Source organism: Amphibalanus amphitrite, unplaced genomic scaffold (genome assembly GCF_019059575.1).
Source record: "Amphibalanus amphitrite isolate SeventyFive unplaced genomic scaffold, NRLGWU_Aamphi_draft 001336F_arrow, whole genome shotgun sequence".
Classification (NCBI taxonomy): Eukaryota; Metazoa; Arthropoda; class Thecostraca; order Balanomorpha; family Balanidae; genus Amphibalanus; species Amphibalanus amphitrite.
Genome location: NW_024882829.1, coordinates 30,664 through 54,273, shown reverse-complemented (window position 1 = coordinate 54,273; position 23,610 = coordinate 30,664). Strand labels below are relative to the sequence as shown.

The following is a 23,610-nucleotide window of genomic DNA, read 5'->3' as shown; positions in this document are numbered from 1 at the left end:
AGCAAGACAAGTTCAAAGATTACGAAGTCTCATGCCAAGAAACACGCTACATAATGATGCACATTGCACACTTGTATCTGCATGTTTCTTGCGCACTTCCTACATGGACGTAGAGCGCACAAATGCTTAGAGCTACGTAATCCCCTTTGTTGCCTAACAATTTCCTGTCGTCTGCCAGTCAGCATCCAGCTCATCTGTGCGTGTTTCCGGATCGAGGGACCATCTAGGGGCCGGTCTGTGTGTAGGCGCGTGGCGCGCGGCCCTTCGCCCCTTCCCCTGTCAGCGGCGGTCGGCCAACGCTGTCGACACGGCCGTAAAATCAATTGCTGAGGCCGGGTGTCGCGGCAGGGCGGGCCGGGCGCGGCGCGGACGGCCAGGGCGCTCGTGCGGGGGATGAGGCCCGGCTGGCAGCGGCGCGCGCGGACGCTGCCGACCGCCAGCCGACGCAGCGCGACCAGTTGATCGCCGGCCTCGACGAGAGTCGCGGCTACCTCCGGCGACGTGCAGGGCCCGACGCAGCACCTCGCCGACGGAGCTGGGTACAGGATGAGGGCGCAGCTCGCCTGCCTCAGCTGGTACTGTCTGCTGACCGGTGAGTAGAGCATGGAGAGCAAGGGTAAATGAAAGTTTCTCGGTTAAAAGATCGGGTCGGAGGTCTGGCTGAAAGGGGTTGGAGGCTGCGTAAATTATGGGGAGGAGGCTGGGTAAATGATCGGAGTGGTGGTTCGGTAAATGATCGGAGCGGAGGATGGGTGACTGATCAAGACGGAGGCTGGGTCGGATCGGTTCGGAGGTTTGGTTTGCTTGGGTCGAAGGCTGGGCAGATAATCTGGGTGGAAGATGGTGGATGATCGGGGCGGGGATGGGTAAATTATTAGATCAAAGGCTCAGCCAATCGTAGCAGGACGGAGACTGGGTAGTATGGGCAGATTCTTGGGCCAGACGCTGAGCAAAGTTGATCAATTCGGAGGGATGTTGTTGATGTTAAAAGTGAAAGTGATCAGTGACCCATATGCCAGAGTCATCCAGACAAGCAAAAGCCAAGTCTCGACGGAGCATCAAGCTAAGAGCATAAACACGACGTCCGCTGATGAGACGTGGTAGTCATATTGCTCTTCGCTGTTCACTGCGCAGTATGCAAGGTTACAAATGTACCTATTACCGATGGACTTATCTCCATATGGGACCTAGATATTTTATTGAAACTTTACATTACGTCAAGTTAAGCAGAATATGCAAGAGGCGCTGCTTGATAAACAATTACATATAACAATTACATAAAATACGCTTAAGTTTGCCCAATCCACCATCTTTCCACATCAAATTCAATATTTCTATATTGTATTGGAGTGGAAAAAGTCAAACCAGCAAAAGTTGTACCTTGACCCTCGCCTTGGCAGGGCATTTTTCATAACGCGGCCTGCAGTCGATGCGACCCCCCCCCTCCCTGGTGTTTCGAAACTAAGCGTCGTAGCGCTTCGCAACATAGACCAGTCGACGGTTCTCAACGAGTACTCGCAGTTGGTGGTATTGTTTTTGACCCTAGGTCATTATCTGACCCAGTTATGGCAGGTCAAGGGTCAAATTTCAAGGGAAAGCTTACAACTTTCTAAGTTACTATGCCAATATTGGCGAATCTGTGAAAGATAGCGACATGAAACTTTCACGACCGTGTTCCTCAACGAATTATTAGCAACAACATGATGTATAGTTGACCGCAGTTCAGTCATTACTGGCGTGACGTAGTCCTCGGGAACACGGGATGTCACACCGCCGCCAACGAGGACGGTCCTTATTGACCTGGATTGACCTTGTAAAGGTCAAGGAACAGCTTGGAAGGCGTTTAGGTGAAAATTGAGCCACAGATTCGGATTCAGGACCCAAGAAACCCCACGGTGTGGTCGGTTGACCTTAGAAGAGACTTTAACCTAGCCTTGACTTTAGTTCAACATCGAAAGTTGACCTTTTTCATACAAAAGGTTTTTGCTGGACGCATCTGAACATGACGAACACGATCGTAACAACATTGCGGCTCTGCGACAGTTACGGTGTAGGTAAGTATTTACAAAAAAAAAAAACGGACTCCTACGTCGCGGCCTTTGAACTGAACCAGAGGTCATCAATTGACCTAAGCCCTTAACATTGATTGACTGATGTGGCGTCTCGTTACGAAACACACGCTTGTTTTTCCGAAAAGCTCTGTAGCTCAATTTGGAGCGAATCAGCGGCGGGGGCTTGTACCCTTCGACCGTGCCCCCCCCCCCTTGACCGTGGGTATGTAATAAGCGATGGAGGCTTGGGTGAGCTAGCGGATAGCGACTCAACCAAACCACACCGCCCGACGTGTGCAATCCAATCATTTTATTGACCATTTTTCGCAGCTTAACAGCTTTAGGTTTAGGCATTCAGACATTCCATTAATGATCAAAGGCCTTACATGATCATTTGACAATAATTTTCGGTAGCATCTACGACTTATTTATTCAACCGGGATCACAGAAAAATAAATAACGTCCGCCAATGCTCCCTCCCGTTGGGCTGTTCTGCTCGCTTCTTTTAGACCGGATGCAGCTCATGCTTTTGACAGGACCGGAGAGTTGAGGGCAGATCTCCGGCGAGCCCCTCTCCGGAGCAGCGGGCTCTCGGTCGTTTTTGTCGCGCGCTCACGATAGCCGCCTCTTGGCCGGCTTCTCATTTATTCACATTTCATCTGCTGCCGCTGCTTGACTGCTGAGGGCGACGCTTACAGCCATCCATCTTCAGCGAGCGCCAGCTCACAAAGGACAGTTCGCCGGCAGCACCGTCAAGGACGCGGATATTTCCCCCAGCTGATCGGCGGCTCCGATTTTTCTGTTCCGTCAGAGGCTCGCTGTTGCCAACAAATTTACGGCGGAGTTTGCCGCAAATTTACGGCGGAGAGAGTCGTCCAGTGCCGCAGTTTATCAGTGGCGCTCCAAGTGGGAGACTACTTCTAGAATACAATACGGATGCTAAGATGTGAATAATAAACACTTTTCAGATCAGCAGATACCGAGAAGAAGGCAAAGAACACTATGCAATCCAGAAACGAGGCAATGACGTCATTTTACGCCAATTGACGATGCATGTGCTGGATTTTATTTGTCGTCTGGTCCCTTGTCTCAGGCCGAGCTGCAGAAAGTTATAAGTTCTGTTTGACGTCTCCGTCTCAGGCCTTAGAGAAGTGCTCGATTAATGCTCACATGTTTTGTTTGTTCTTCCCTGTAGATAAACAAGTGCTAAGTCTCCATTTAGTTCGTGCGAGCTGAAACAGATGTGATGTTAAATACCACCTTAGTCAGTCAGATCAATCCATGCAGCTGATTCAGCAGCTGGGTGCGCTACATTTTTAGAAATTGAAAGAAACGATCAAAATCAGGACAGAATGTAGAATTTCATTACAACACTTAGCAATTTTGAAATGATTGTCCGCAAAAATACATCTTTTTCTGCAATGCTATTGATCATTTTTCCGATTTCTACCGGGTGGCCCAGAAAAAAAACGTTGCCAACTTTGAATCAATATTTCTCAGAAAGTGATAAAGATGAACCACGGAAACTTCCAATAGTCAATGCGGCATATCTTTTCAGTGAATGGTATGATTTTTATGTTATTCGGTCAATTACTTTTTAAACGGTTCGTGTTTTTAGCATGCCATGTAAAAATTACTTTTTTGCTCAGATGTTTACTAAAAAATGTGAGTGAACGGGCCACTTCCATCTCGGCACCACGGCCTGCAGCCATGACTGCTACTGGCAGCTAGTCTCAGTGATGGTTCAGGCCAGAGTATATAGAACACCGGGTACAGTCAGAGTTTGGGATATGGTAGCAGTCAAATGTCGACAGAAATGGCGAACAAGTTACAAATAGAGGTAGGTTTATTCCACTGTTATACTTCCTCTTGAAAACTGTTGGCACACATGACGTCATAGAGTAAAAAGTCCCCTTTTAAGGTCATTAAGACGAATTTTTGACATTATTAAATAACAAAATTATATTGTGTTACCTGTTTTTTCTTACATTGTTCCAACAATCATTTTTTATTATCTCTATTGGCCAATTATTTGTTGATTACGTCATCTGGGGCCGCGAGTCGGCGAATGCAGTCGGTCGGAAAAAACACGTGTTTTCGGCGGCCGAGGTAAACAAATTACAGTATAGGTAGCTTTGGGTGATATGCTATTTCTATTATTGAAATCGCGTGTCCTGCCGTCAGTACTTTTTCGTCGCAGTGATTTTCACTTTTAGAATTGTCTTCAATAATTGTGGTATTCAGTTCTGCCTCTGATTTGCAATGGCAATTACTATTTGAAGTGAAGAAGGCCTTGTTATGGCCCTGCACAACCTCGCTGAAAAGTGAAACTGAAACGGCTGGAATTGGAATAACAGTATTGCAAGTTGCAACTGGTTTCAAATTATTCTTCAAATTTCCTCGAAGTCAGGCTTAGACCTATGAATAACATCAGATTTGCAAGCATGTTCAAACTGCTCCGTTAATCTCCAGAACATCAGGCTCTCTTCTGATGCTTACAATGCCTGTGGCTGCAACATTATATTGCTAAGAATGGCAGTTCAGCAAGATGTATGTGCAGGCAGAGGCACTTAGCCAATGCACAATGCAGTGCAGATTAATTGTGGTGTGAATTTTGTGTGGATCAGTGCACAATGCGTGCCATGATGTACATAAATGCCATGCCGAATGGCTGTGCCTTGATATGAGCTGACACTGTTGAGTGTTGATGCAATGCTATAATGATATAATGCTATATCTAAGAAATTTTCAGAAGGCAAATGAGACATCATTGAATATTAGTGTAGTTTCCATATAAGTGCAGAGTTCCCAAACTTGCAGCCTTTTTTTCGTGTGATTGTGCACATTTCCAGCCTATGTGCGTGCTAGTGCGGAATACTTAGTTGCTAGATTGGCTGGCACAGCTTGTCAAGTGTCAACTCTGTGGTAAATGTGAAGATGAAGTCCAGTGAAGATTTTGAACATCTAACCTGACCTAACCTTACCTTCTAACTCAAAGCTTTCAACCTACCAATATACTACCTATGAACCCACCAGCCTAAAACCTACAACCTAACTCCTACAACCTACCAAATTCAAGTCTACAATCTGGACTTCATCTACTCATATATCAACTCTATTGCCTGATAGTCTTTTCTTGTTTCACACAATCTTATGGTCTGATATGTCTTTCTGAAGCAATACCTAGTCAAAGAATGTGATAATTTAAGTAATTTTGCAGTTTGCACAAATGGAGATAAATACATTTATGTATATGAGTGTTTTTGAGCTAAGTTGTGTTTCAGTGGTGATAAATGGAATGCTGTCATCATCACATTGCATTGCCACCATGATCAAAGGCATTAGGAGCATTAGGAGACAGAAGTATTGACTATTGAGATGAGCCATCCATTTGTGTTTTTACCAATGCATTACCTTAGGCCTTTAGGGAAAAGTGATCAAAAGTTGTTGAGTGAAGGGGAATATGGAGAAGAGCATTTATTGTTTGTTTTTGGGAAGAAGAAAATCAATTAAACTTATGAAAAAGAAGTGATCATGCATTGTATTATGAGCCCAAATCAAACAGGATTCTCTCATGACCATACTAAATGCACAACCCTTAGCTGTTTGTGCACAGTGGAACCCGCTTAACCCTCGCCGGACTTATTGGTTTTCTACATACGCGCCGGCCGGGGGCCGGGGGGGGGGGGGGCGAGGGGTACGACCCCATCTCGCCGTTTCGCCCCTACTGGAGCTAGAACGTCGCAGAAAGACGAGCGTGTGTGTCGTTACGAGATGCAGCGTTTTGTACCCGATTTTAAGGTCTCAGGTCAACCGGTGACCTCTGAGGTGAGGTTAAGTGGCCCAAGGTACGGGTTCGGTTTTGGCGAATAACTTCACAAAAAATGATTGCAGGGCCGCGATTTTGACAGCATCGTATTCGCCCTGCTCAGGCGCGTCGAATGGTATTCTTTTTATTTGGGTGAGGCCAACTTTGGGTGTTGACCTCGGGTCACGGTGAGGTCAGAGGTCCCAAGGGCACGAACTTGGTCGAAGGAGGTCATGTCACATATCATTCGATTTGGCAGGTCTTCCCGAGTCTATTGGTGGCTTTCCCGACTCGCTAGCTCAATTTGATCAGAAGTTATTGTCGAAAAACTTATGACACTAGTGACGTCATCAATGACGTCATGCAAGCTCTTGGTGCAAAAATGAAGCATCGAACCTTGTAAAGAGTGCATGAAATAATCACGGTTGCGTGTGTTACAGCTAGTCTGAGATCGTTCTGGGCTCCAAAATAGCTGTTTATAAGTTTCCCCCATTGGCTTATAATGGTGACTTCATATGACCGGCCTGACCTCATGTGACCTTGAATAAAAAAGCGAGATATACACGTTGTGAGACTTCTGGAGGATACTAGGTTCTGCAAGTTTCATCTCCTTGTGAAATCTGCTCTGACACTGAGGGCGTTGCGAACTTGCGGTATCTGAGGACCGTGCAGAGGTTCACTTATGACGTCAAAGGTCAGTGACCTGACCTGACCTGAAAAAGCTGCTGGTATTGCAAGATCCGGCTTGAATCAAAGGTCAGGTTCATCACTACTCGGTATGTTCCGAGCATTCGAAAAAGCAACCATCAAGATGTAATTGAATGGTACCGTTTAGGATTGCACCTTCCCGCCTATCGCCAAATTTCAGCGTTTTATGTATGTACCATCGCCAAAGTGGATGCGGGTATCGATAGAAGAAAGATCAGGCTGTCGTATGGTACACTCGGTTTATACGTATCTCGACTAATAAGTTAATAAATCGACTTTTAGTTTTGCCCTCGAAATCGGTATCTCCCATAGGTAAAGCACTAGTGAAGGGAAAATAAAAAAACCTTCACGCTCTGCTTACGTCACCAGAGCGTGAAGCTACCAATACCATTGACTGGGGGCCGGTTCAGGCCTCAGAGTGACACATTCCGTCTAGCTTTTTTCTTTATTCGGTCCATTTACTGTTTAATCTTCTTGAAGGGAGGGCGATGAGCAGTAACCCATGCACCGTGCCACTCCTTCTGCTCGAAACAGGACTTAGCGTTGAAACGAATGGCATCCATTAACACCATTTTGGCTCATTATTTGAATATTTGGCACATACATAAGTGGGACAAAAAATATTTAGAATAACAACATAACAACATACGTGCTGGTTTCATTCACGTGTTCTATTTTTTCTATTTTTTTCCTAGCATGGTACTTACGTCTAAGCCAATCATCACTTCCGTTCAACATCGCCAAAAAAGCAAAAACGTCTTACTTAATTCAACATAAGATTGCTGGCTTGAAAATGATGGTACAGCGCGTTACAATTTGGCATGCCAATGCGCAAAGAATTGATGCAAGCTTGATGAAAATTTTGGCTCGTTATTTGCACTCGAATTTGAGATATAGGCCTCCAAAGTTCGGAACGATTTTTTTGGGCACTCGGTATATACCTATCTATCATATCAAAACTACCATCTCCACACATTACTAATTTGCATTGATGTTTGACCGATCACCTGACCGTCATCCAATCACCGATAGCACAACACACCGTGGTCTCGCGACCGAGACAGCCTCCGCGATCCCCTGCTGCTGGATGCAGTTGTGGGCTTGTATCTATGTACTTCTTCGAAATAGTTACAAGCAACGTCTATTGATTTCACGCTTGTAAAGGAATTTTGTATATTTGTAAGACTTCATGCATTCTCTCAATGAGACTATGCAATGTTATGTTTTTGTTTTGGCTTTTGACATCAAACTTGCTGGTTACGATCAGTGATTAGTGTATTGTTGCCGTAACAATAGCGATGTGGCTGTGCGGCAGTAAAGCAAATGGAATTAGTATTGGACGCTGCGGCAGTTTGTGGTCGTGTGCAGTCCAATAACATATTGTTATTGCACGCAAATTCCGCAGACGTGACTGGAGGCAGGCAGGTCATGACACCATGTTTACGTAGTTATCATTATATCTATGGGTAGTTACAGCTGCGATAAGACGGACGTGCTGCTACCACAAACTCATCGTACCTATACATATTTGTGCAAAAAAAAACACACCACAGGTTGAAATGAATTTCGCTTAGCGAAGCTCAATTGCCTATCATGTCCCACTATACTGCTAAAACAAAACGAGTCAACGCATTGAGCCAACCAGGGTTTATTTGATCTTATCCTTATAATAGCTTGTCTACCAGCGTGTGCCTTGTCGGTACTGTCCCAACGCGACATGCGGACCCGAACCCACTTCCCATGGCCTGCATACCTCCAAAACGTCCTAATAGAAACCGCATGCAAAACCAATGTGCAATGGATCACTCGCATGTCGGCGGCGGTTCGGTCAGGTGACGGCTGGCCGCTGACCCCGCCATTAAAACCCCATCCATCTGAGGGCGGAGTGGCCGCCAGTGGGGACCGCCGGCACCGGTGACCCCGCCCCCTGCCCCTCCGCGGCACTCCTCGGCGTCCTACTGTGCGCCGGTGGGGGCCGGAGACCCCGCCCCCTGCCCCTCCGGCACTCCTCCGCACTGCCCCACCTCATTAGCCGCGTCCGAGGGGAGGGGAGGGACGGAGGGAGGGGAGGGAGAGGTCACCAAACGGCGGGGCCGACCGGCTGGGGTAAATATATAACAAAATATACTTTTGGGCTGGTTCCACAAACAAAGATCAATCACTGTTAAGTCAGAAAACTCCGTTCTTTTTAATTCACTAAAGTGTATTGACGTCATCACTTATAGAGCGCCGTAGCTTCAGCTGAAATAAAGCCTAGCAAACGATGCAAACGATTGATTTGCTCCGTCACATCCCGGTGTTTCGAAAAAAAGGTCGAGAAACACTCGCCTCGGTAACGCCCAAATCTGCGCCGGCCACAAGCTTTCCGCGCTCCTTCAGTTCCAATATACGGCAATTTTCCAGCAATATTTGATGCGCGTGTAGCTCTCCGTTTACTCCAGTTCGTTGGAACGTAATGTTCTACTATTGAGCTGTATGAGCTCTTATGGGTAACTACGAGTATATGTTATTCTTCTGGCCTGACTGAAGTTATGCATTTCCAAGACGACTACAATGCTGCAGGAACCATCCTTTGTTAGTTCTATGTATGCTAATCACATGGCCATTCCCTTGCCTAATTGCGACATCATATGTGGCGCTTGCGTGATTGTTTTGCCAGGATCATTATGCATTTAGCATTGCTATCATATCTTTAATTACGCGGTGTAATTAGTATTCATTCTTCACTTGGAATGAATACAGTGGCAGCTAGCAGCCTGTTTGTGCAAATAAGAATGCATGACATAACACTTATGGATGCCAGAAAACTGCACAACATGTATTGTTGTGCAGTGTCAAATTTTGTAATTTGTTCGTTTTTTTATCGCAAAGTTGAATGGGATCAGTGGTGTTTTTGCAATTTTAGGGAGTCAATGCATTCTTTCTTCAGCTGGAACAGTACGCACCTCATACTTATACCTATTACTGAACGGACCACTAGTTACTTACATTAAAATGACAATTTCTTCCTTTCTGCGAAGCAGCACTGAAGGAAAACCAGTAAATGCTTATAAAGGCGGGTATAACAAACATTTTTTTTATAATAAACCAAAAGAAACGTTTTTGTTTCAGTGATGCTGCATGCTCCCGAGTCCCGTGCCTGCATTGCGCTATGCAGTCCAGCCGAACAAAAATTATAGTCTCAAACAAAGAGGCGCTAAATCAATATTCATTGCTGGTCAATCTTCAAGCGCTCTCTCCAGTTGTGTTACATCATCGCCTTCCTCGGCAAAATCATCAGTGAACCCTCACAGCCAGTGCTGTTGCCTTTCTGCTGTACTCACACCTGTTGTGCCCTCCGGCGGTGGCGGTGGACACTGCCCTCCCTCCCCCCGGGGCCGCGGGGTCGCCCCGTGTCACTGCAGGGCACCCGCCGTCACATGCAGGGGCCGACTGCACTCCTCCAGCAGCACCATCGCCCAGATTTGGCTGTCATGAAGCTCAGATAAATTGCTTTTCTCAGAAGGCAATATGCTAAAATGGTGCGACTTGCGATGGAACTCGCAACAAATGCGACTAGATTAAGTACACGTGACTGAGCATAAATTCCGGACAAAATGAAACCCTGGCGGGACTTGCATACTCGTCGAGCCTGATTATGAGTAATGTTTCGGTATTAGACATTCTAATGGCACCGAGTTGATTTGTTTTATATTAAGTGGTATGAATGAAATTTCCATTTGACTTCCACTTACAGCGAGGAACTCATTTCATGAATGCTGGGGTTGTCGGGGACGTGAGTGAAGGCCCTCGCTGGTAAATCCAGAAAGGACAGAGTCCCACGTGTCACACTCGAGGAACCATCTGAACCGCACCGAAGGAGAGCATCCCACTGATTCAATAATCATAACCATAGCCATAGTCATTTTCGGATACATTGCCCCTCGCAACAGGCCACTCAATTCTTGGAAACCGAGGTGGTCACTTTCAACGAAAGATCCCAAAGTTAGTGAACTACGCATTAACACGAACATACCTGATTAAATGCTGTCTAACGATATAATCGGCGGTACAACTTTTGGACTGCAACCTGGCAGATATAAGTCAGATGTAAGTGAAGCGCATCACTTCTTAAATTATAAATGCCGTAGTCAATGCAATTACAATCAAGGCCCTGAATACAATTACAATATTTGATTATACGATAACAATTTTTTTGTATACCGATGTTTTAAAGCATATGGGTCAACGCGACACTTGTTAGCATTAGCAGCCCGATCAAGCTGGGCGACAACCCGTCAACATGCCGGGAAATCAGCACCATAACTAAACTAGGCACTTCATAACAACAAAACCTCTGGGACGACTGAGGTATGACCATCACCCCTCGCATATACAGACACCATGGTGCTACCCCTCCCCCCCCCCGGCTACCCCACCGACAGGACGACACAGTGTTCACTAATTGCTATTGTGAGCGGGCGGCGAGTCGGCTTTGTTTCGGCCCTTGTTTGCGGTGCGGTCGGTGCTGTTGCCAGAACACTCGACGAGCCTAATCGTCCGTGGGAGCGCCAGCAGCCGAGACATACACACAGACAGACACACACCTATGCACACAGACACACATACACACACATAGGCAGACGTTCTGGCCTTTGAGGAGGTGCCAGTAGACCCTCGCCGATGCCATGGAGAGGCATGAGCTGGATGCTGTAAGAAGAATGAGCAGTGTGGAGTGCGGCGCTGAAATAGTATTTGGCGATCGTTCGGGAAGAGAGAGGAAGAGAGAGGGAGAGAAGAAAGAGGGGAGGGAAAGGAAGAGAGAGAGGGAGAGGGAGCTTCACTTGTTCCGACTTGGAAATGGGAACGGACCCTGTGGGATAGTTCGCCTTTAGCAAATGTCACCGGTGTCTTTCTGGCATTTGCATCACGAAGTTAACCTCGTTATGGGCCTAACTTTGTCAGTATGCAGAATTAAGCGGCTTCACGTACGGTAACTGACGGAGATATCCCAGTAATAGCTGCCAACCCCATCCACCTGAAGCCACAAGTGGATAGGCGAGTGCTTTGGTGAGTTGTAAGCCAATTTAACTGGCTCGATAGTCCCAACGGACGACTATGTAAAGGTAAAATAGGTCAAAGCGATAGCCAGCCATGCCTGCGATCTCGCGGTGCATCGAGTATTTGGAGATCAGTAAAAAAAATTGAATAAACAACAATGAATATTGCAGAATGTCTTGAGACTTTGAAGCAGCGTGCTTCCAAGTGATCACTTGTGTGTACCGGACATTTACTGGCATACTCCGTACGTTCCGTTTCTGTTCAGCCGTCGTCTTCTGCTTAAATATCACCGAACTGAAAGCACTATCAGCCCCACCGATTGAGCGGATTTCTAAAGGACACTTGAGCCATGGAGTGGAACAGCACTTTGCAGTGACCTTGTGACCTTATCGCGCTGCCCCCAGCCAGACCGGCAGGCAAGACGTTCTAGACAGGAACGATTTCTAGACAAGTCCAGCTGAAAGGTAAAGCCGCCTCTTGACTGGCTGTGATAGATTACGGCGGCGTGGTGGTTTGTCTATAGGGCAAGACCGGCCGAATTCAATCCGACCGGCTTCTGAGAAGTGTCAAGGTAAATCCTGTGATCAAGGTCCCCCTCGTGTCCAGCGGCTGCCTGCGAAGGCGCTTCGTGAGTCCAGAGCTTGGTGGGCTGCGCTGAACAAACATGCGCGCTCTGACAGCTGCGTGCAGTTGATGAAAGGTGAGTCGGCAGTGGCCGGGATCAGCTTACAAGTGCTGGCCGGGATCAGCTTAGTGCATATGCACTGGCTTATGTAAGGACGTGGGAGATTGGAGAGCGGTCAACCGCCAAAGTTGCCTAATATGCTTATATGCTAATATGCTTCTAATATGCTTGGTACCATAAGCACCATGGTCCATGACCACTTGATAAATAAGCCAATATCTGATAGATGAATTCACTGGTCGTATAGTTCCAGGGAATATTCATTACGTTTTTTTTTGTGAAAAAAAAAACGATAGAAATTAGTATTACATTAGGATATTGAAAGTGAGGAAATATGCTTGATGCAATTGATGACGATGAACTATGACCCGCAAATATAGAATAATGGCAGCATTCGAAGGTTGTGAAACATATGAAGCTGAAATATGGGACAGAAGGGAGGTCAGATTTTTTAAAAGCATTGCACCGGCATTCCGTCCAATCGAGAGTAGGTACCCTCATCGGCAAAAGATTAGGTACTGCCACACATACATAGATATGTGCACAATGCACATTACCTATACAATGCTTTATCCCTCGCCCGCACATGCCATTTTCCCATCCTAGAACGCACATGGGGGGGTGGTTGCCACCCCCCCCCCGCGCCATTTCGTTCCTGTTGGAGATAGAGCTTAGCGGTAAAGACCAAAAAGATTCTTTGGGAAGAGACGAATCCAATGATACCCAGTTTTACCTTCTCAGGTCAGTCATTGACCTTCCAGGTCAGGTCAAACTAAAAAAATATTGCTGTTTTGGGTCACCGTTGGATATCAAGTGCGCTGCTTATCAAATACCGATGACGATGCTGTTTTCTGGTGCCAGGCCAGCTAGAACCTCTTTGTCACACTACCCGACCAGAATTTTGCGGCTGAGGTCATTTCAGGTCAAGTTAGGTCAAGGTCAATTATATGTGTTTGTATGTCTGTGTGTGTCTGTGTGTATACTGATGTGTGCACCGATTGTTTTTGGGTCCATATTACATGAAATCATGCTCTGAGAAGCTTTTACCAAAAATGCAGTCAAAAAAATTCAAAAAAAGTAAATTCAGCTTGCCTAAAACGCAATTATCTTAGATGACCTAGGTTGACCTTGACCCTGACCTTGACCCCTGTACATCGTCGAACAACATGTTCCATGATAGATGGGAGGTAATACTGGCAAAAAAGGCCGAATTCAGGGTGTCAAAAGCTCGCAAGACCCATGGCAAACGCAAGATGTTGAGAATTGGCCATTTGGGTCATGACATGACCTGAAAAACAGGGTCATATCTCCGAAACCAAAAATCACAGAAACTTGAAATTTTCAGTGGACATCAAGAAAGGATAGAGGAGCAGCTATACGAAAAATCAGCGTTCTAGCGCTAAAAATGTTGAGTGCAGAGCAGAAAGACTACCTGGGGGGGTGGCAACCACCCCCCCCCCCCCCATGTGCGGGCGAGGGTTATACAGTTTGGGGTTCATACGTTGCACATGCAACACGGTTAAGTTGCAGTAAGGGACTCTCTCAAGCGACTATATGACCTTCTTCAGCTCTCATGAATATTGGATGTTTGAAGCGCATTAGGCAGAAGTTTTAGCCACATGAATCCGGCGAATTCCCCTACCGGGGCGGACGTTAGCGAAGCTCATCACCTCCGTGCCGCGATGATAGTCAATAAATCAGTGGCGGTCTGAACACTGAACACCGAACAGGGAGTGGCGGCCTTCAGGGGATTGGCAGGATCGGGGACAGGAGCAGCTAGTCAGGAACTAATATTTGCATTTGTGATTTCACTGTGAAGAATAAGGATGAGAATGTCAAACTGTGTGCTGCTTACTGAGCTCACTAATTAATGAAAATCGTTACACAGACATCATTTATGAATGATGTCTGTGTAACGATTTTCAGTATATCCACTATAGTGGATCCATCGTTTGATGAATTAACACATTACCATACAGGGACATAGCCAAAGGGGGAGGGGGGGGGGGACGGTGGCCATGCCCTCCTGAAGGCGACAAATTAAACGAAATAAAATAGAAAAATAAAACAGCTGCATTGACCCCCAAAATAGTTGGCCAAATCCAGGAGTTTTCTTTTTTGGAGGGGGTACGACACTAGGCCGCGACCTGTGGTCCCTCCCTGAGCAAAATCCTGGCTAACGTGCCTGTTACCATACCAACGACACTTTTCACGATCGTGTTGCGGTGCCTGAAATTTCCTCTTAAATCATGCGACGTTACTGTGAGCGTCCTCAAATCATGCTACGTCACCCTGGCCTGACTGCTCAAGAAGTCACATACAACTATATGTCCTTACTCGTCAGCCTTCATAAACGTCCAAATTGGCTGGGGCCGGATGTGGCAATGTGGGAGAGGAGCAAGCGTGTTTCCCTTTTAGAACAAATCATTCCAGTTCACCGTAGGGACAAGTAAGATGACCGCTCATATATTTTTGGACCCAGCCCTGGGCGGTACTTAAATCGTTAAACCTGCGCTTAATGACTTCTGAGCCGGTTGGACAAACTCAGAGCCGGCTCCATGGCCGACACGCCACCGCGCCATTACGGCGGTCTGAGTGGGCAGATGGGCGGCCTCCGCTACAGGTGGTCCCGTGGGGACTCGGGGCCAGGTGAGCCGCCCTCGGCCGTTCGTCCGGCCGCCGCCCGCCCGCTCGCCCGCTCAGCCCATTGTTCCCGGCAGCCCCCGGCGGCGCGGACGGCTTCGTTTTGCCGCCGGCAAATCGCGAGGAAAATTGACGGCGGCGCGGCGTGGAATCGATAGGCGCGCTCTCGGAGGCGGCCGGCGCAGCCCGATGCCACCCCAGCCGCCCGCCGCGGGCCGCCGCTCGGCCCCGACGAGCTGTCGGCAAACAATGTCGGTCTGATGTTTCCTGCTGTCGGCGGCCAGGCCTGCCGCTGGGGCGGCCGCTCCCCTCCGCAGCGGCGCGTTACCACGCAGACCGCGGCCGTCAGCACAGCCACCCGCACCGTCCGCCGCCACCGTCTTCCACCGCTGCGCCCGGCTGCTGTCGACGGCGGCAGGCTGTTTTTCGTCCAGCCTAGCCTCATCTCGGGACTCGCGAGAGGCAGGACATGACAACGGTCCGATGAAAACCAGCCAGCTCAACCGAGAGATCTCTGAGAATATCTCGTGTATGACATTTTTGTGTTCAGGCATGACCTCACAACATAGCAAATCTGCAGTAAACGATTGCTCGGAAACTGAGACCATCTACCCCGTACCTTCATGGTTAACCACACAATCTGTCGTCTTGACTCGCCGCGTCTGGTCCGTCGCTCTGCCCTGTGACTCTCGGGGGGGGGGGGGGGAGGACGTCGGCAGCCGGGACCGACGACAGCCCGTCGGCGGCTGGCCCCCGTCGAAGGTTGGTAACGTTATCTGGACGGCCGCTCTGCCGGCCGAGAGTGCCGCTCGTTCCTCAGCGCGGTCGTGACGGAGCTGCCTAAGCTGCTCGGACCAGACTGGAGAGGGGGTGGGCAATCTGCCTGAGGCGCTGGCTGGACGGACGCAGATGGCCCTGCCTAGAGCGCTGGCCAGACCTGGCATGGAGGCGCATGAAGCGCCGACTGAAATAATGTGGACCTGCCTAAAGAGCTGAGCGGACTATGGCGGTACTGGGTGAGACGTTAACTGGACCAGGGTTAACCTGTCAAGGACGTTGACCGAACGAGAGTGGGCATGCCTAATACGCTGATCGGACGTGGATTGACCAGAGTAAACGCCCAACAGACCAGGGCGAACCTGAGGGCCCTGGCATGATCCATGACGGTACATATGTAGAAAGGCCTAAAGTGATGACCAGTTCAGGGGTGTTCCACCCGCCACCACCCGAGAGAAAGGCTTTGCATACACGAGTTGGACTGTGCTGGACCGAGAACAAGGGCAGGGGAGTCAGGAAAATAGTGAAAAGAAAATAGAATAGTTATACTAGAGAGGACAGGAAGATGACAGGAAGAGGGCTGGGAGAGGACTGGGAGAGAACTGAGATGCGGCGGTAGAGGACTGAGAGAGGGCTGAGAAAATCTGGGAGAGGCCGAGGGCACCGTTTCGGTTCACCGGGCCGGCCCGATCGTTCCGAACCGGCCGCCGCTGGCCGCCTTCGGGTCCAACGGTCCGCGAAGCGCTTATTTACTGGCGTTAGACAGAAATATGACTTCGGCACCGACTGGCCGGACAACTTTTGGGCGCCGGCGACGCGTCTGGGCCGGCGGGAGCGGTGCCTGTCGCCGCGGCGGCGCGTCTGTCAGCCGTCATCGGTGACGGATCTGTGACAGACGTGACAGCCGCAGTGGCCGTCCCACTGATATGTGACGGATATGAGTCGGATTATGCATCTGATGCGAGAACTCGCGCCGCCACTGAAGTTAGCTGGGGTGGCTGGCTGGTGAGGAAGGGTGTTCTTGAGACATTGGAACGCTTATCTTACTGCAGTGTTCGAGTACTTGGAAGTATGATGGAAATTATTTTTGAAAGTTTAAGCTGTTCTCAGCTCAGCTAATAAGTGTGTAAGCCGTGTAGCGAGCTCACCCCAGGACAGGGAAAGTTTGGAGCGAGCGCGGAATATCATACTTTCAGAGATAGCCTGGAGCACAAATGACAGAGTTTTACTGTATGTACTGAACTGTAAGCATATAGGTATACTGTCGGCTGGTTTTGACAACAAGCTGCTATCATGTGTTTGAATCAAAATTATACCGTAGATAAGAGGAATCATGTAAGTTGTTTATCCATGATTCACGCAATCTATGAAATTAGGCGCCCAGCATACATGCGAAAATTTGTACAGCTTCATCGCTAAATACATTTTCAAGTTGAAAAGTTGAGCAAGCGACGGTATAACTAATTAACTTATACTAGCCCTCGTTTCCGTCAGTCAACACATTTAATCATAGATCACACATTTGGTTACTAGCTCTAGTACACTTCTACCGTAGCCTCGGACGACTCGCGTTAGTTTGGTGTTAGGAGCTAGCGGTGGTCGGTTGGCGGTTGGTGCCGCGGCCGTCCGGAGTAATCTCATCAGACGCCAGCCGTGCACCCGTTAGTGGCGGCTGCTGACGGCACCTGGTACTCTTCTGGAGCGCCGCCTTCACCTTCTAGGTCATAGCCACCGCCGCCGCTACCGCCACAGCCACCGCCGCCGCCGCAGCCACCGCTGACACTGCCGACGCTACCCACATCGCCGCCAGCACACTTTTCCCATGGTGCCTACACATTATTCTTTTCTGAGAGCCAAAGCCTATGTGAGCACCAAGCACATGCACATATGCGGCGAAACTTCCTCATCACTCTGCTCTTGCGCTTACGGTTTTTAGCGCCAATGTCCTTCACAAAAAGAGTCGGGTGCGTTAGGCGAGGGTTGATACGCACAGGGAGGAATATTCCGAGAGCCACGCAACCGTGTGCAGTGGCTAGCACAGCAGCTAACATTATTTAAAAGCCGCCCCATATAGCATCGCCATCACAACGCTGGTTTGCCGTCGCCCGTGCCATAAAGGCTCTCGTCAACAGCTCGGATCCCTTCAGCTTCACCGGGGAAGTGGTCCGGCGATGGTCGGTAACAGCGCTATCAGTGCCGCGATAATTCGGTAAAACGGCCCTCTCCCGACGGGACCGACGCGCCGCTGCCGCCTCCTCTCGCCGGTCCGCTGCTCTCCCTCTCCCCGCCCCGCTCCTCTCCCTCTCACCACCCGTCGCTCCCGTGTCAGCGTGACGCAAAACAATGCATTTTATATCGACGGCGGCGCTGGCGGCACGACAGCGACGCTCCCGGCGCGGTGTGGCGAGCCGTGGCGCGGCCAGCGTCTCATCGCCGTAGCTGATGGATCGACCAAGAATTAATTACCGCGGCCGCGATTCGACCCCGGGGAGCGGCGGGTCAATTATGTCGCCACACGGTCGTGTAATTGATCCGTCAGCGGCGGCGCTCGACCGGTCATCGCCAAGGGACCGACGGCGACAGCTCTTCTGTCGGGGGACCACCGAGCGACACCCTCCGGTGTCCACTGGTGTCTAATTGTCTCTCCTGTCTTTCACCCGCTGGCTGCGATGGTTAAGAGCTTTCGAAGCCTGTTCTCGGTTCAGCGTTCACTGTTCAGGGTTGCACATAAGAGAAATACAGTATAACCAATGTCGCCTGTCCCTATTGTTTGTCTAACTGTGGGGCGAAAGGCTGCGTCCGCAGATAACGTTCGCTGCCTGTATCCTTTCGGCGTCAATGGCCTCTTCAGTAGAACCACCTCCAGTTCTGCCAAAATGCTAACGGCCGGTGAAATCCGCGGAATCCGAAACTGCGTTCACAATAAATGTTCGGCTCGTCCCCGACGGTTGCGGCTCAAGTGGCCGATAACACGGTCCAATCGTGCAGCGAGAGCTCGTCCGTGCTGGGTTACCGAGGCGTATTCCCGGTGGTGCCGCGCCGACATCGACGGCGGCGGCGCGGCGGCGCGGCGGCGCCTAAGTCGGCGCGGCGCGGCGGAAGCAGCGAGGCGTCACTCCAGTTCATGCATCAAACTCGCTGCGCTCGAATCATTCGCCATCAACCATCAGCCCGGTTTGGAATTCGTTTGCATCCAATGAATGTTAAGTGCGTCAAGAGGCCGGCTATATGAACTGCTCTGCGGCCGGCGGGACGGTTGAGCCCGAGAGGAGAAATGCGGGTGGCGACTCTACCGGCGACCTGCCGCGTTCCAGTGCATCTGCTCATTAGCAGACCCACGCGGGACACCCTACCACTGACATAACATCGCAGTCTGAAGTCGTGGGCGTGTGAAGTCCTACAAGTTATTCAATTTGGCCAATTCGCTGAAGAAGTTCTATGCATTGATACATAGAGAGATCAGCGTTTGTCCGTAAATGGCTGCTAGGACAGTGGAACGATTTTCGTTCCCTTGTGTACCACTACCAACAAGCACTGTGTAATAAGCAGTTAAGCATTACACATGTAGTTATTGTATTAGCTGCCACTTTCACTTCATAGATAACATAAATAAATTTGGAAAACTGTCTTGTGCTGTTCCGCTCATCAACTTAAAGGTTGACCGCTCGTTGATTAAAGGCTCGCTGGTTGTGAATTCCCAGTCTCTAGTTTCTGGTTGAGCGGCCACAGCTCATAGACCATTCAATAGTTGACAGCTGACGACACCTCAACTTAGTCGGCGCTGGGGCAGCCAAATCCTCTCCTCGCCACTTGGTGACCATCTGTCCAGAAGATATCATCATAGGCTTAAGATCAAAGAGTCAGCAGTAGCCTGCTCAACGACACCTGCCCCAATAATTTAATTTGTTCAAAACCACCGGAAATAACATGAGAATCTCATCTTGTTAAATTCGTGAGCTGGCTCTTATTTGACAAGTTGCAATGTGATGAGCTTGTGAAACAGTACCAAAATATTGTCCATTCGTCGCTAAACGTATTTGGTAACATATTTGTGCTCTTTTCTAGGTGTATCGGCGGTCAGGATGATAAAAACCCACTTTCCAAGTCACGTGGTTATGGGAAAGTCGATGAACATGACGTGCGACTACGACCCGGAGGGGGAGCGCGTGTACCAGGTAAAGTGGTACAAAGACGACAACGAGTTCTACACTTACATTCCGGGAAGTTCGGCCAAAACCTACGACACCACCGGCATGAATATCGACAATATTGACGTGAGTATAACTGCATTACTATTGGATTTATAGACGTTATTAGATTTGCTATGGGGGCTTTTATAACTAGCCGCTAAAGTGCGACACTAAAGTTAACCGAACCATGCCAGTATTCTTGTAATGGGCCGGTTGTAAACATTTATTTCATTGTGTAGTCGATAGTTGACCATTATGAAAATGGGATCGGTAAAACCTCGTAGTTCCGCACCTAAACGGCAGGTCAGGATCCAGGTCCAGGGCCAGGGTCAAAAACGGTCCATCCATCTCCATGAGGATTGTGATGACTTCCACTGCAGTGAGCATCGCAGTTCCTGTTTTTATTGGCTCTAAAATACTTCCAAATTACATCTAAAAATCTACTCTCTATATATTGCAAATTGTGGCCAGCCTCAGCACATTCTTTATCCGGGCTAAGAGGACCAGCTCTTATGCCCTTCAAAATGGAAGGCGTTTTGTGTAGTATGGATTATGCCAAAATGCGCCGCCCGGGAATGCGGCTACGCGGCTCTTTTTGCACTCATTGTCCACCACCAACTGGTCAAAAATAGGGACTGGCCTATACACACCGTCTGGAATAGGTGTGATTTGTGATGTAGAATGCAAGTTCTTGTCTTGGTCGTCAGCTTCAAACAAATTTTACTCGCTCAAAATAGACATAACTTTCAACAAGTTTTACCTAGGTATATCAATATCGAAGTGCTGCCGCACTGCACATCACCAGTTACATGCCACTTCTAAGAGCAGAGTTCTCTCCAAAGTTTGCCCATCAGCGACCACTCCCGAGTACAGACTGTTTCCGGACCGTAACTTGTCCAGCCCCACCTAAACCTTTGTTTCCCTTCTGCGTAATGCCGTCGAGTTGGTCCATACACGGTGTTGTTCAGCGTCAGGTCATCACCAGCCCGCCGCCAAGTTTGGGGAAAGTATCCGAGTTGGTCGCTCCGTTTGCCAATAGATGGAGTTGTCAGGAGCAAAGAGTGTCGTCATTCACGACGTGGATCTGCGCATGGAGGGCAGGTACGGCTGCGAGATCACCATGGACTCGTCCTTCGACACAGTCATCGGAGTCGGGGACGTCATGATCGTCGGTGAGCAAATTGTTAGGAGAGGTCCTCGGCCTGGCGTAGGTGCGGGTTTACAATGCCGGTCTACATATCAACTTTAAACTTTGCGTATCCACAAGTGATAAATATGAAATATATTTTAGCTAAAATGCTTAATAAATCTAACTAACATCATGCTTATATGTCGGTCACACAGACAAATTAGCAACCAATAACAATTCATTATCCACACCTCGTACGTCGCACTGTTCGTGGCTGAACGGAGCATCGGTGAGCGCCTGGTAGGCTGCGCCGCATAACATCCGGGTACGGCGGCACAGCCTACCCACCGTGCGTCCACTAACCACCGCACCTCTCCTGACCGCGCTGCACGAAGTGAGCCGGCGCGGTGGCGTGGGAGCGAGCAGATGCACTCGTGACCTCAAGTGCATTATTATTATTTTTTTTTGCAACAATTTCGTCTATAACACTAAAATGTTCAGTGACAATGCTGTGCATGGGCTTTTGCGTATTAAAACTTTCAAGTACCATCCAATCCCAGCCTTTCATCAGGGAGCTTCAACTTTCTCTAGCAGTTAGCACAATTAGGAAAGGGAGGCGTTTGTCTCCTCTTCAACCTCTATATTTGCTTTCTGTGACCCTGTTCGACTGTCACCTCTCTGCGAATCGCAGACGCGGCCGACGCAGCAGCTCAGCTCAGCGCGGACATATTACTGTCGTGGAGATAATTTACTACGGCAACAAACCATTTCGTCCGCGCCATAACCGTTCATGCGCCGATAAAACTGCGCCAGAAATGGCGACATATGGTACAATGCTATCAGGTTCCAGTGCGAGAAACGGCCTGTGATAAATGCTGCCAAATGCTGCCAAGTCTTCGTCGTTTCAGCGGTCATACGGCAGGTCGGTGATCGATTCCCCATTTTCCGCCGCAGCGTTGCCGCAGCGAGGTCCAAATATCACGGGCCTGTTTCTGGACAGCATGGACGAAGGTGACCGCGTCTGGGCCAACTGCACCTCGTACAGGTCAAGGCCAGCCGCGCAGCTCACCTGGTATATCAACGGTGCTAGGGTGAGTGAAAATACGCACATGACGCATGTAAGGTTATAAACTTATAACGCTTATAACATATAACGCATATAATGCATACAGCGCATATAGGGCACAAATATTACATCTGAGTGCAAATATGCACACACACAGATACATGCAACATCAGACTGGGTGACTCTCTCTCTCTCTCTCTCTCTCTCTCTCTCTCTCTCTCTCTCTCTCTCTCTCTCTCTCTCTCTCTCTCCCTCTCGCTCGCCCTCCTCTAAGCTCTCCCGCCGTGGCTGATCGGACAAACACACACCCTCCCAGCCTGGCGACTGCCACCGCAGTCCACTCGCTGTAGGACGCTGGTCACGGCGATTAGGCCAGCAGCTCACTGCTATCGCCCCGTGGACGCTCGGCTGGCTTGCCGTCGGCCCTAACTCAGCCCTCCCCGCCCGACCCCTCCCACAGTGACCCCCAGTACGGCCGTCTGGTCAGCCCATAACTCGCGCACAGCGGCCGCAGCGGCCCGTCTGCAAAATAGGATGAGTAATGCGTTGTTTGTCGTGTAGAGCCTCTTTGAGTCGCCGATGGGTGCGTTTCTTGTTTCTGGAGCCGGGTGACATTGGGACACAACGCTACCAGCGCCGGGGTATGCAACAGGCGTCTATGAGTAGTGTCAGCATTTAATGGAACGTGCTCCCAGCCATAGCCCGACGAGACTGGGGCCATCTCGTTCGATATTGAACGCTCGCCATTCGCACGGATGGGAGTTCTCGGCAAATCTGGCGTGCGACGATAACCCTTGATTTAATTGGGCCCAAACGGGATTTACCGCTTATTTTATGGGGATAAAACCGTCAGACTTCCGTCTGATGAAATTTGTTCATGCATGGCTTTCCCCACTGGAGCATTATGGCGGCGAAGCCATGGATCAGGCTAATCGACATTCTTCAATGAACTCCGTGAGCGTAGTCATAGCCCGTGAGCTTATGTTCCAATATTTTCGAAGATCAAACGCTAACTAAGTTAACTTCAGCGAACCTCTATCTTGGTTTCAGAAGCTGATTGATCTCTTCAAGTTAACGGAAGTGTCTCGCTTCAAAAGCTCTAATACCTTAACCCTCGCCCATGTGGGGGGGGGTGCAACCCCCCCCCCCCCCCCCTGAGGTTTTTCTTAGCTACACGCCGAACCGTTTCAGATAGCCTGCTCAAATTTTCAGTACCTTATGGGGCATCCTTTGCGCAACTTTTGGTATTTTTTTGTCAAGGTCATGTCAGGTCACGGAGTTATGACGTCATAAAGGGAACAACCTCCGGCCAGATTTACGCTAAATTGGAGATTGTTTCACATTGGTATAAATGCCGACTGACTGACACACTGATGGATTGTTTTAGAATCATAACTGGCTGATTTGACATTGTCACAATGTCCGTTGACCTTTTCAAGGTTACTTAAGGTCAAGGTCAGGTCAGTGACCTCGGTTGACTTGTAATGACTTTTTGCAATTGTATGCCTTTTCG

At 49.1% G+C, this 23,610-nt stretch overlaps 1 protein-coding gene across 1 annotated transcript in view; it reads left to right on the top strand.

The window, feature by feature from the left end:
- The first annotated feature begins 471 nt into the window (after positions 1-471).
- The window catches only part of LOC122372253, a 32,673-nt gene continuing 9,534 nt past the window's right edge, over positions 472-23,610 (top strand). The window contains exons 1-4 of the mRNA XM_043349201.1: positions 472-592; positions 19,778-19,986; positions 20,942-21,074; positions 21,986-22,122. Coding sequence (XP_043205136.1) covers positions 547-592; positions 19,778-19,986; positions 20,942-21,074; positions 21,986-22,122 — 525 coding nt within the window. The 5' untranslated portion in view covers positions 472-546. The remainder of the gene's footprint in view (positions 593-19,777; positions 19,987-20,941; positions 21,075-21,985; positions 22,123-23,610) is intronic.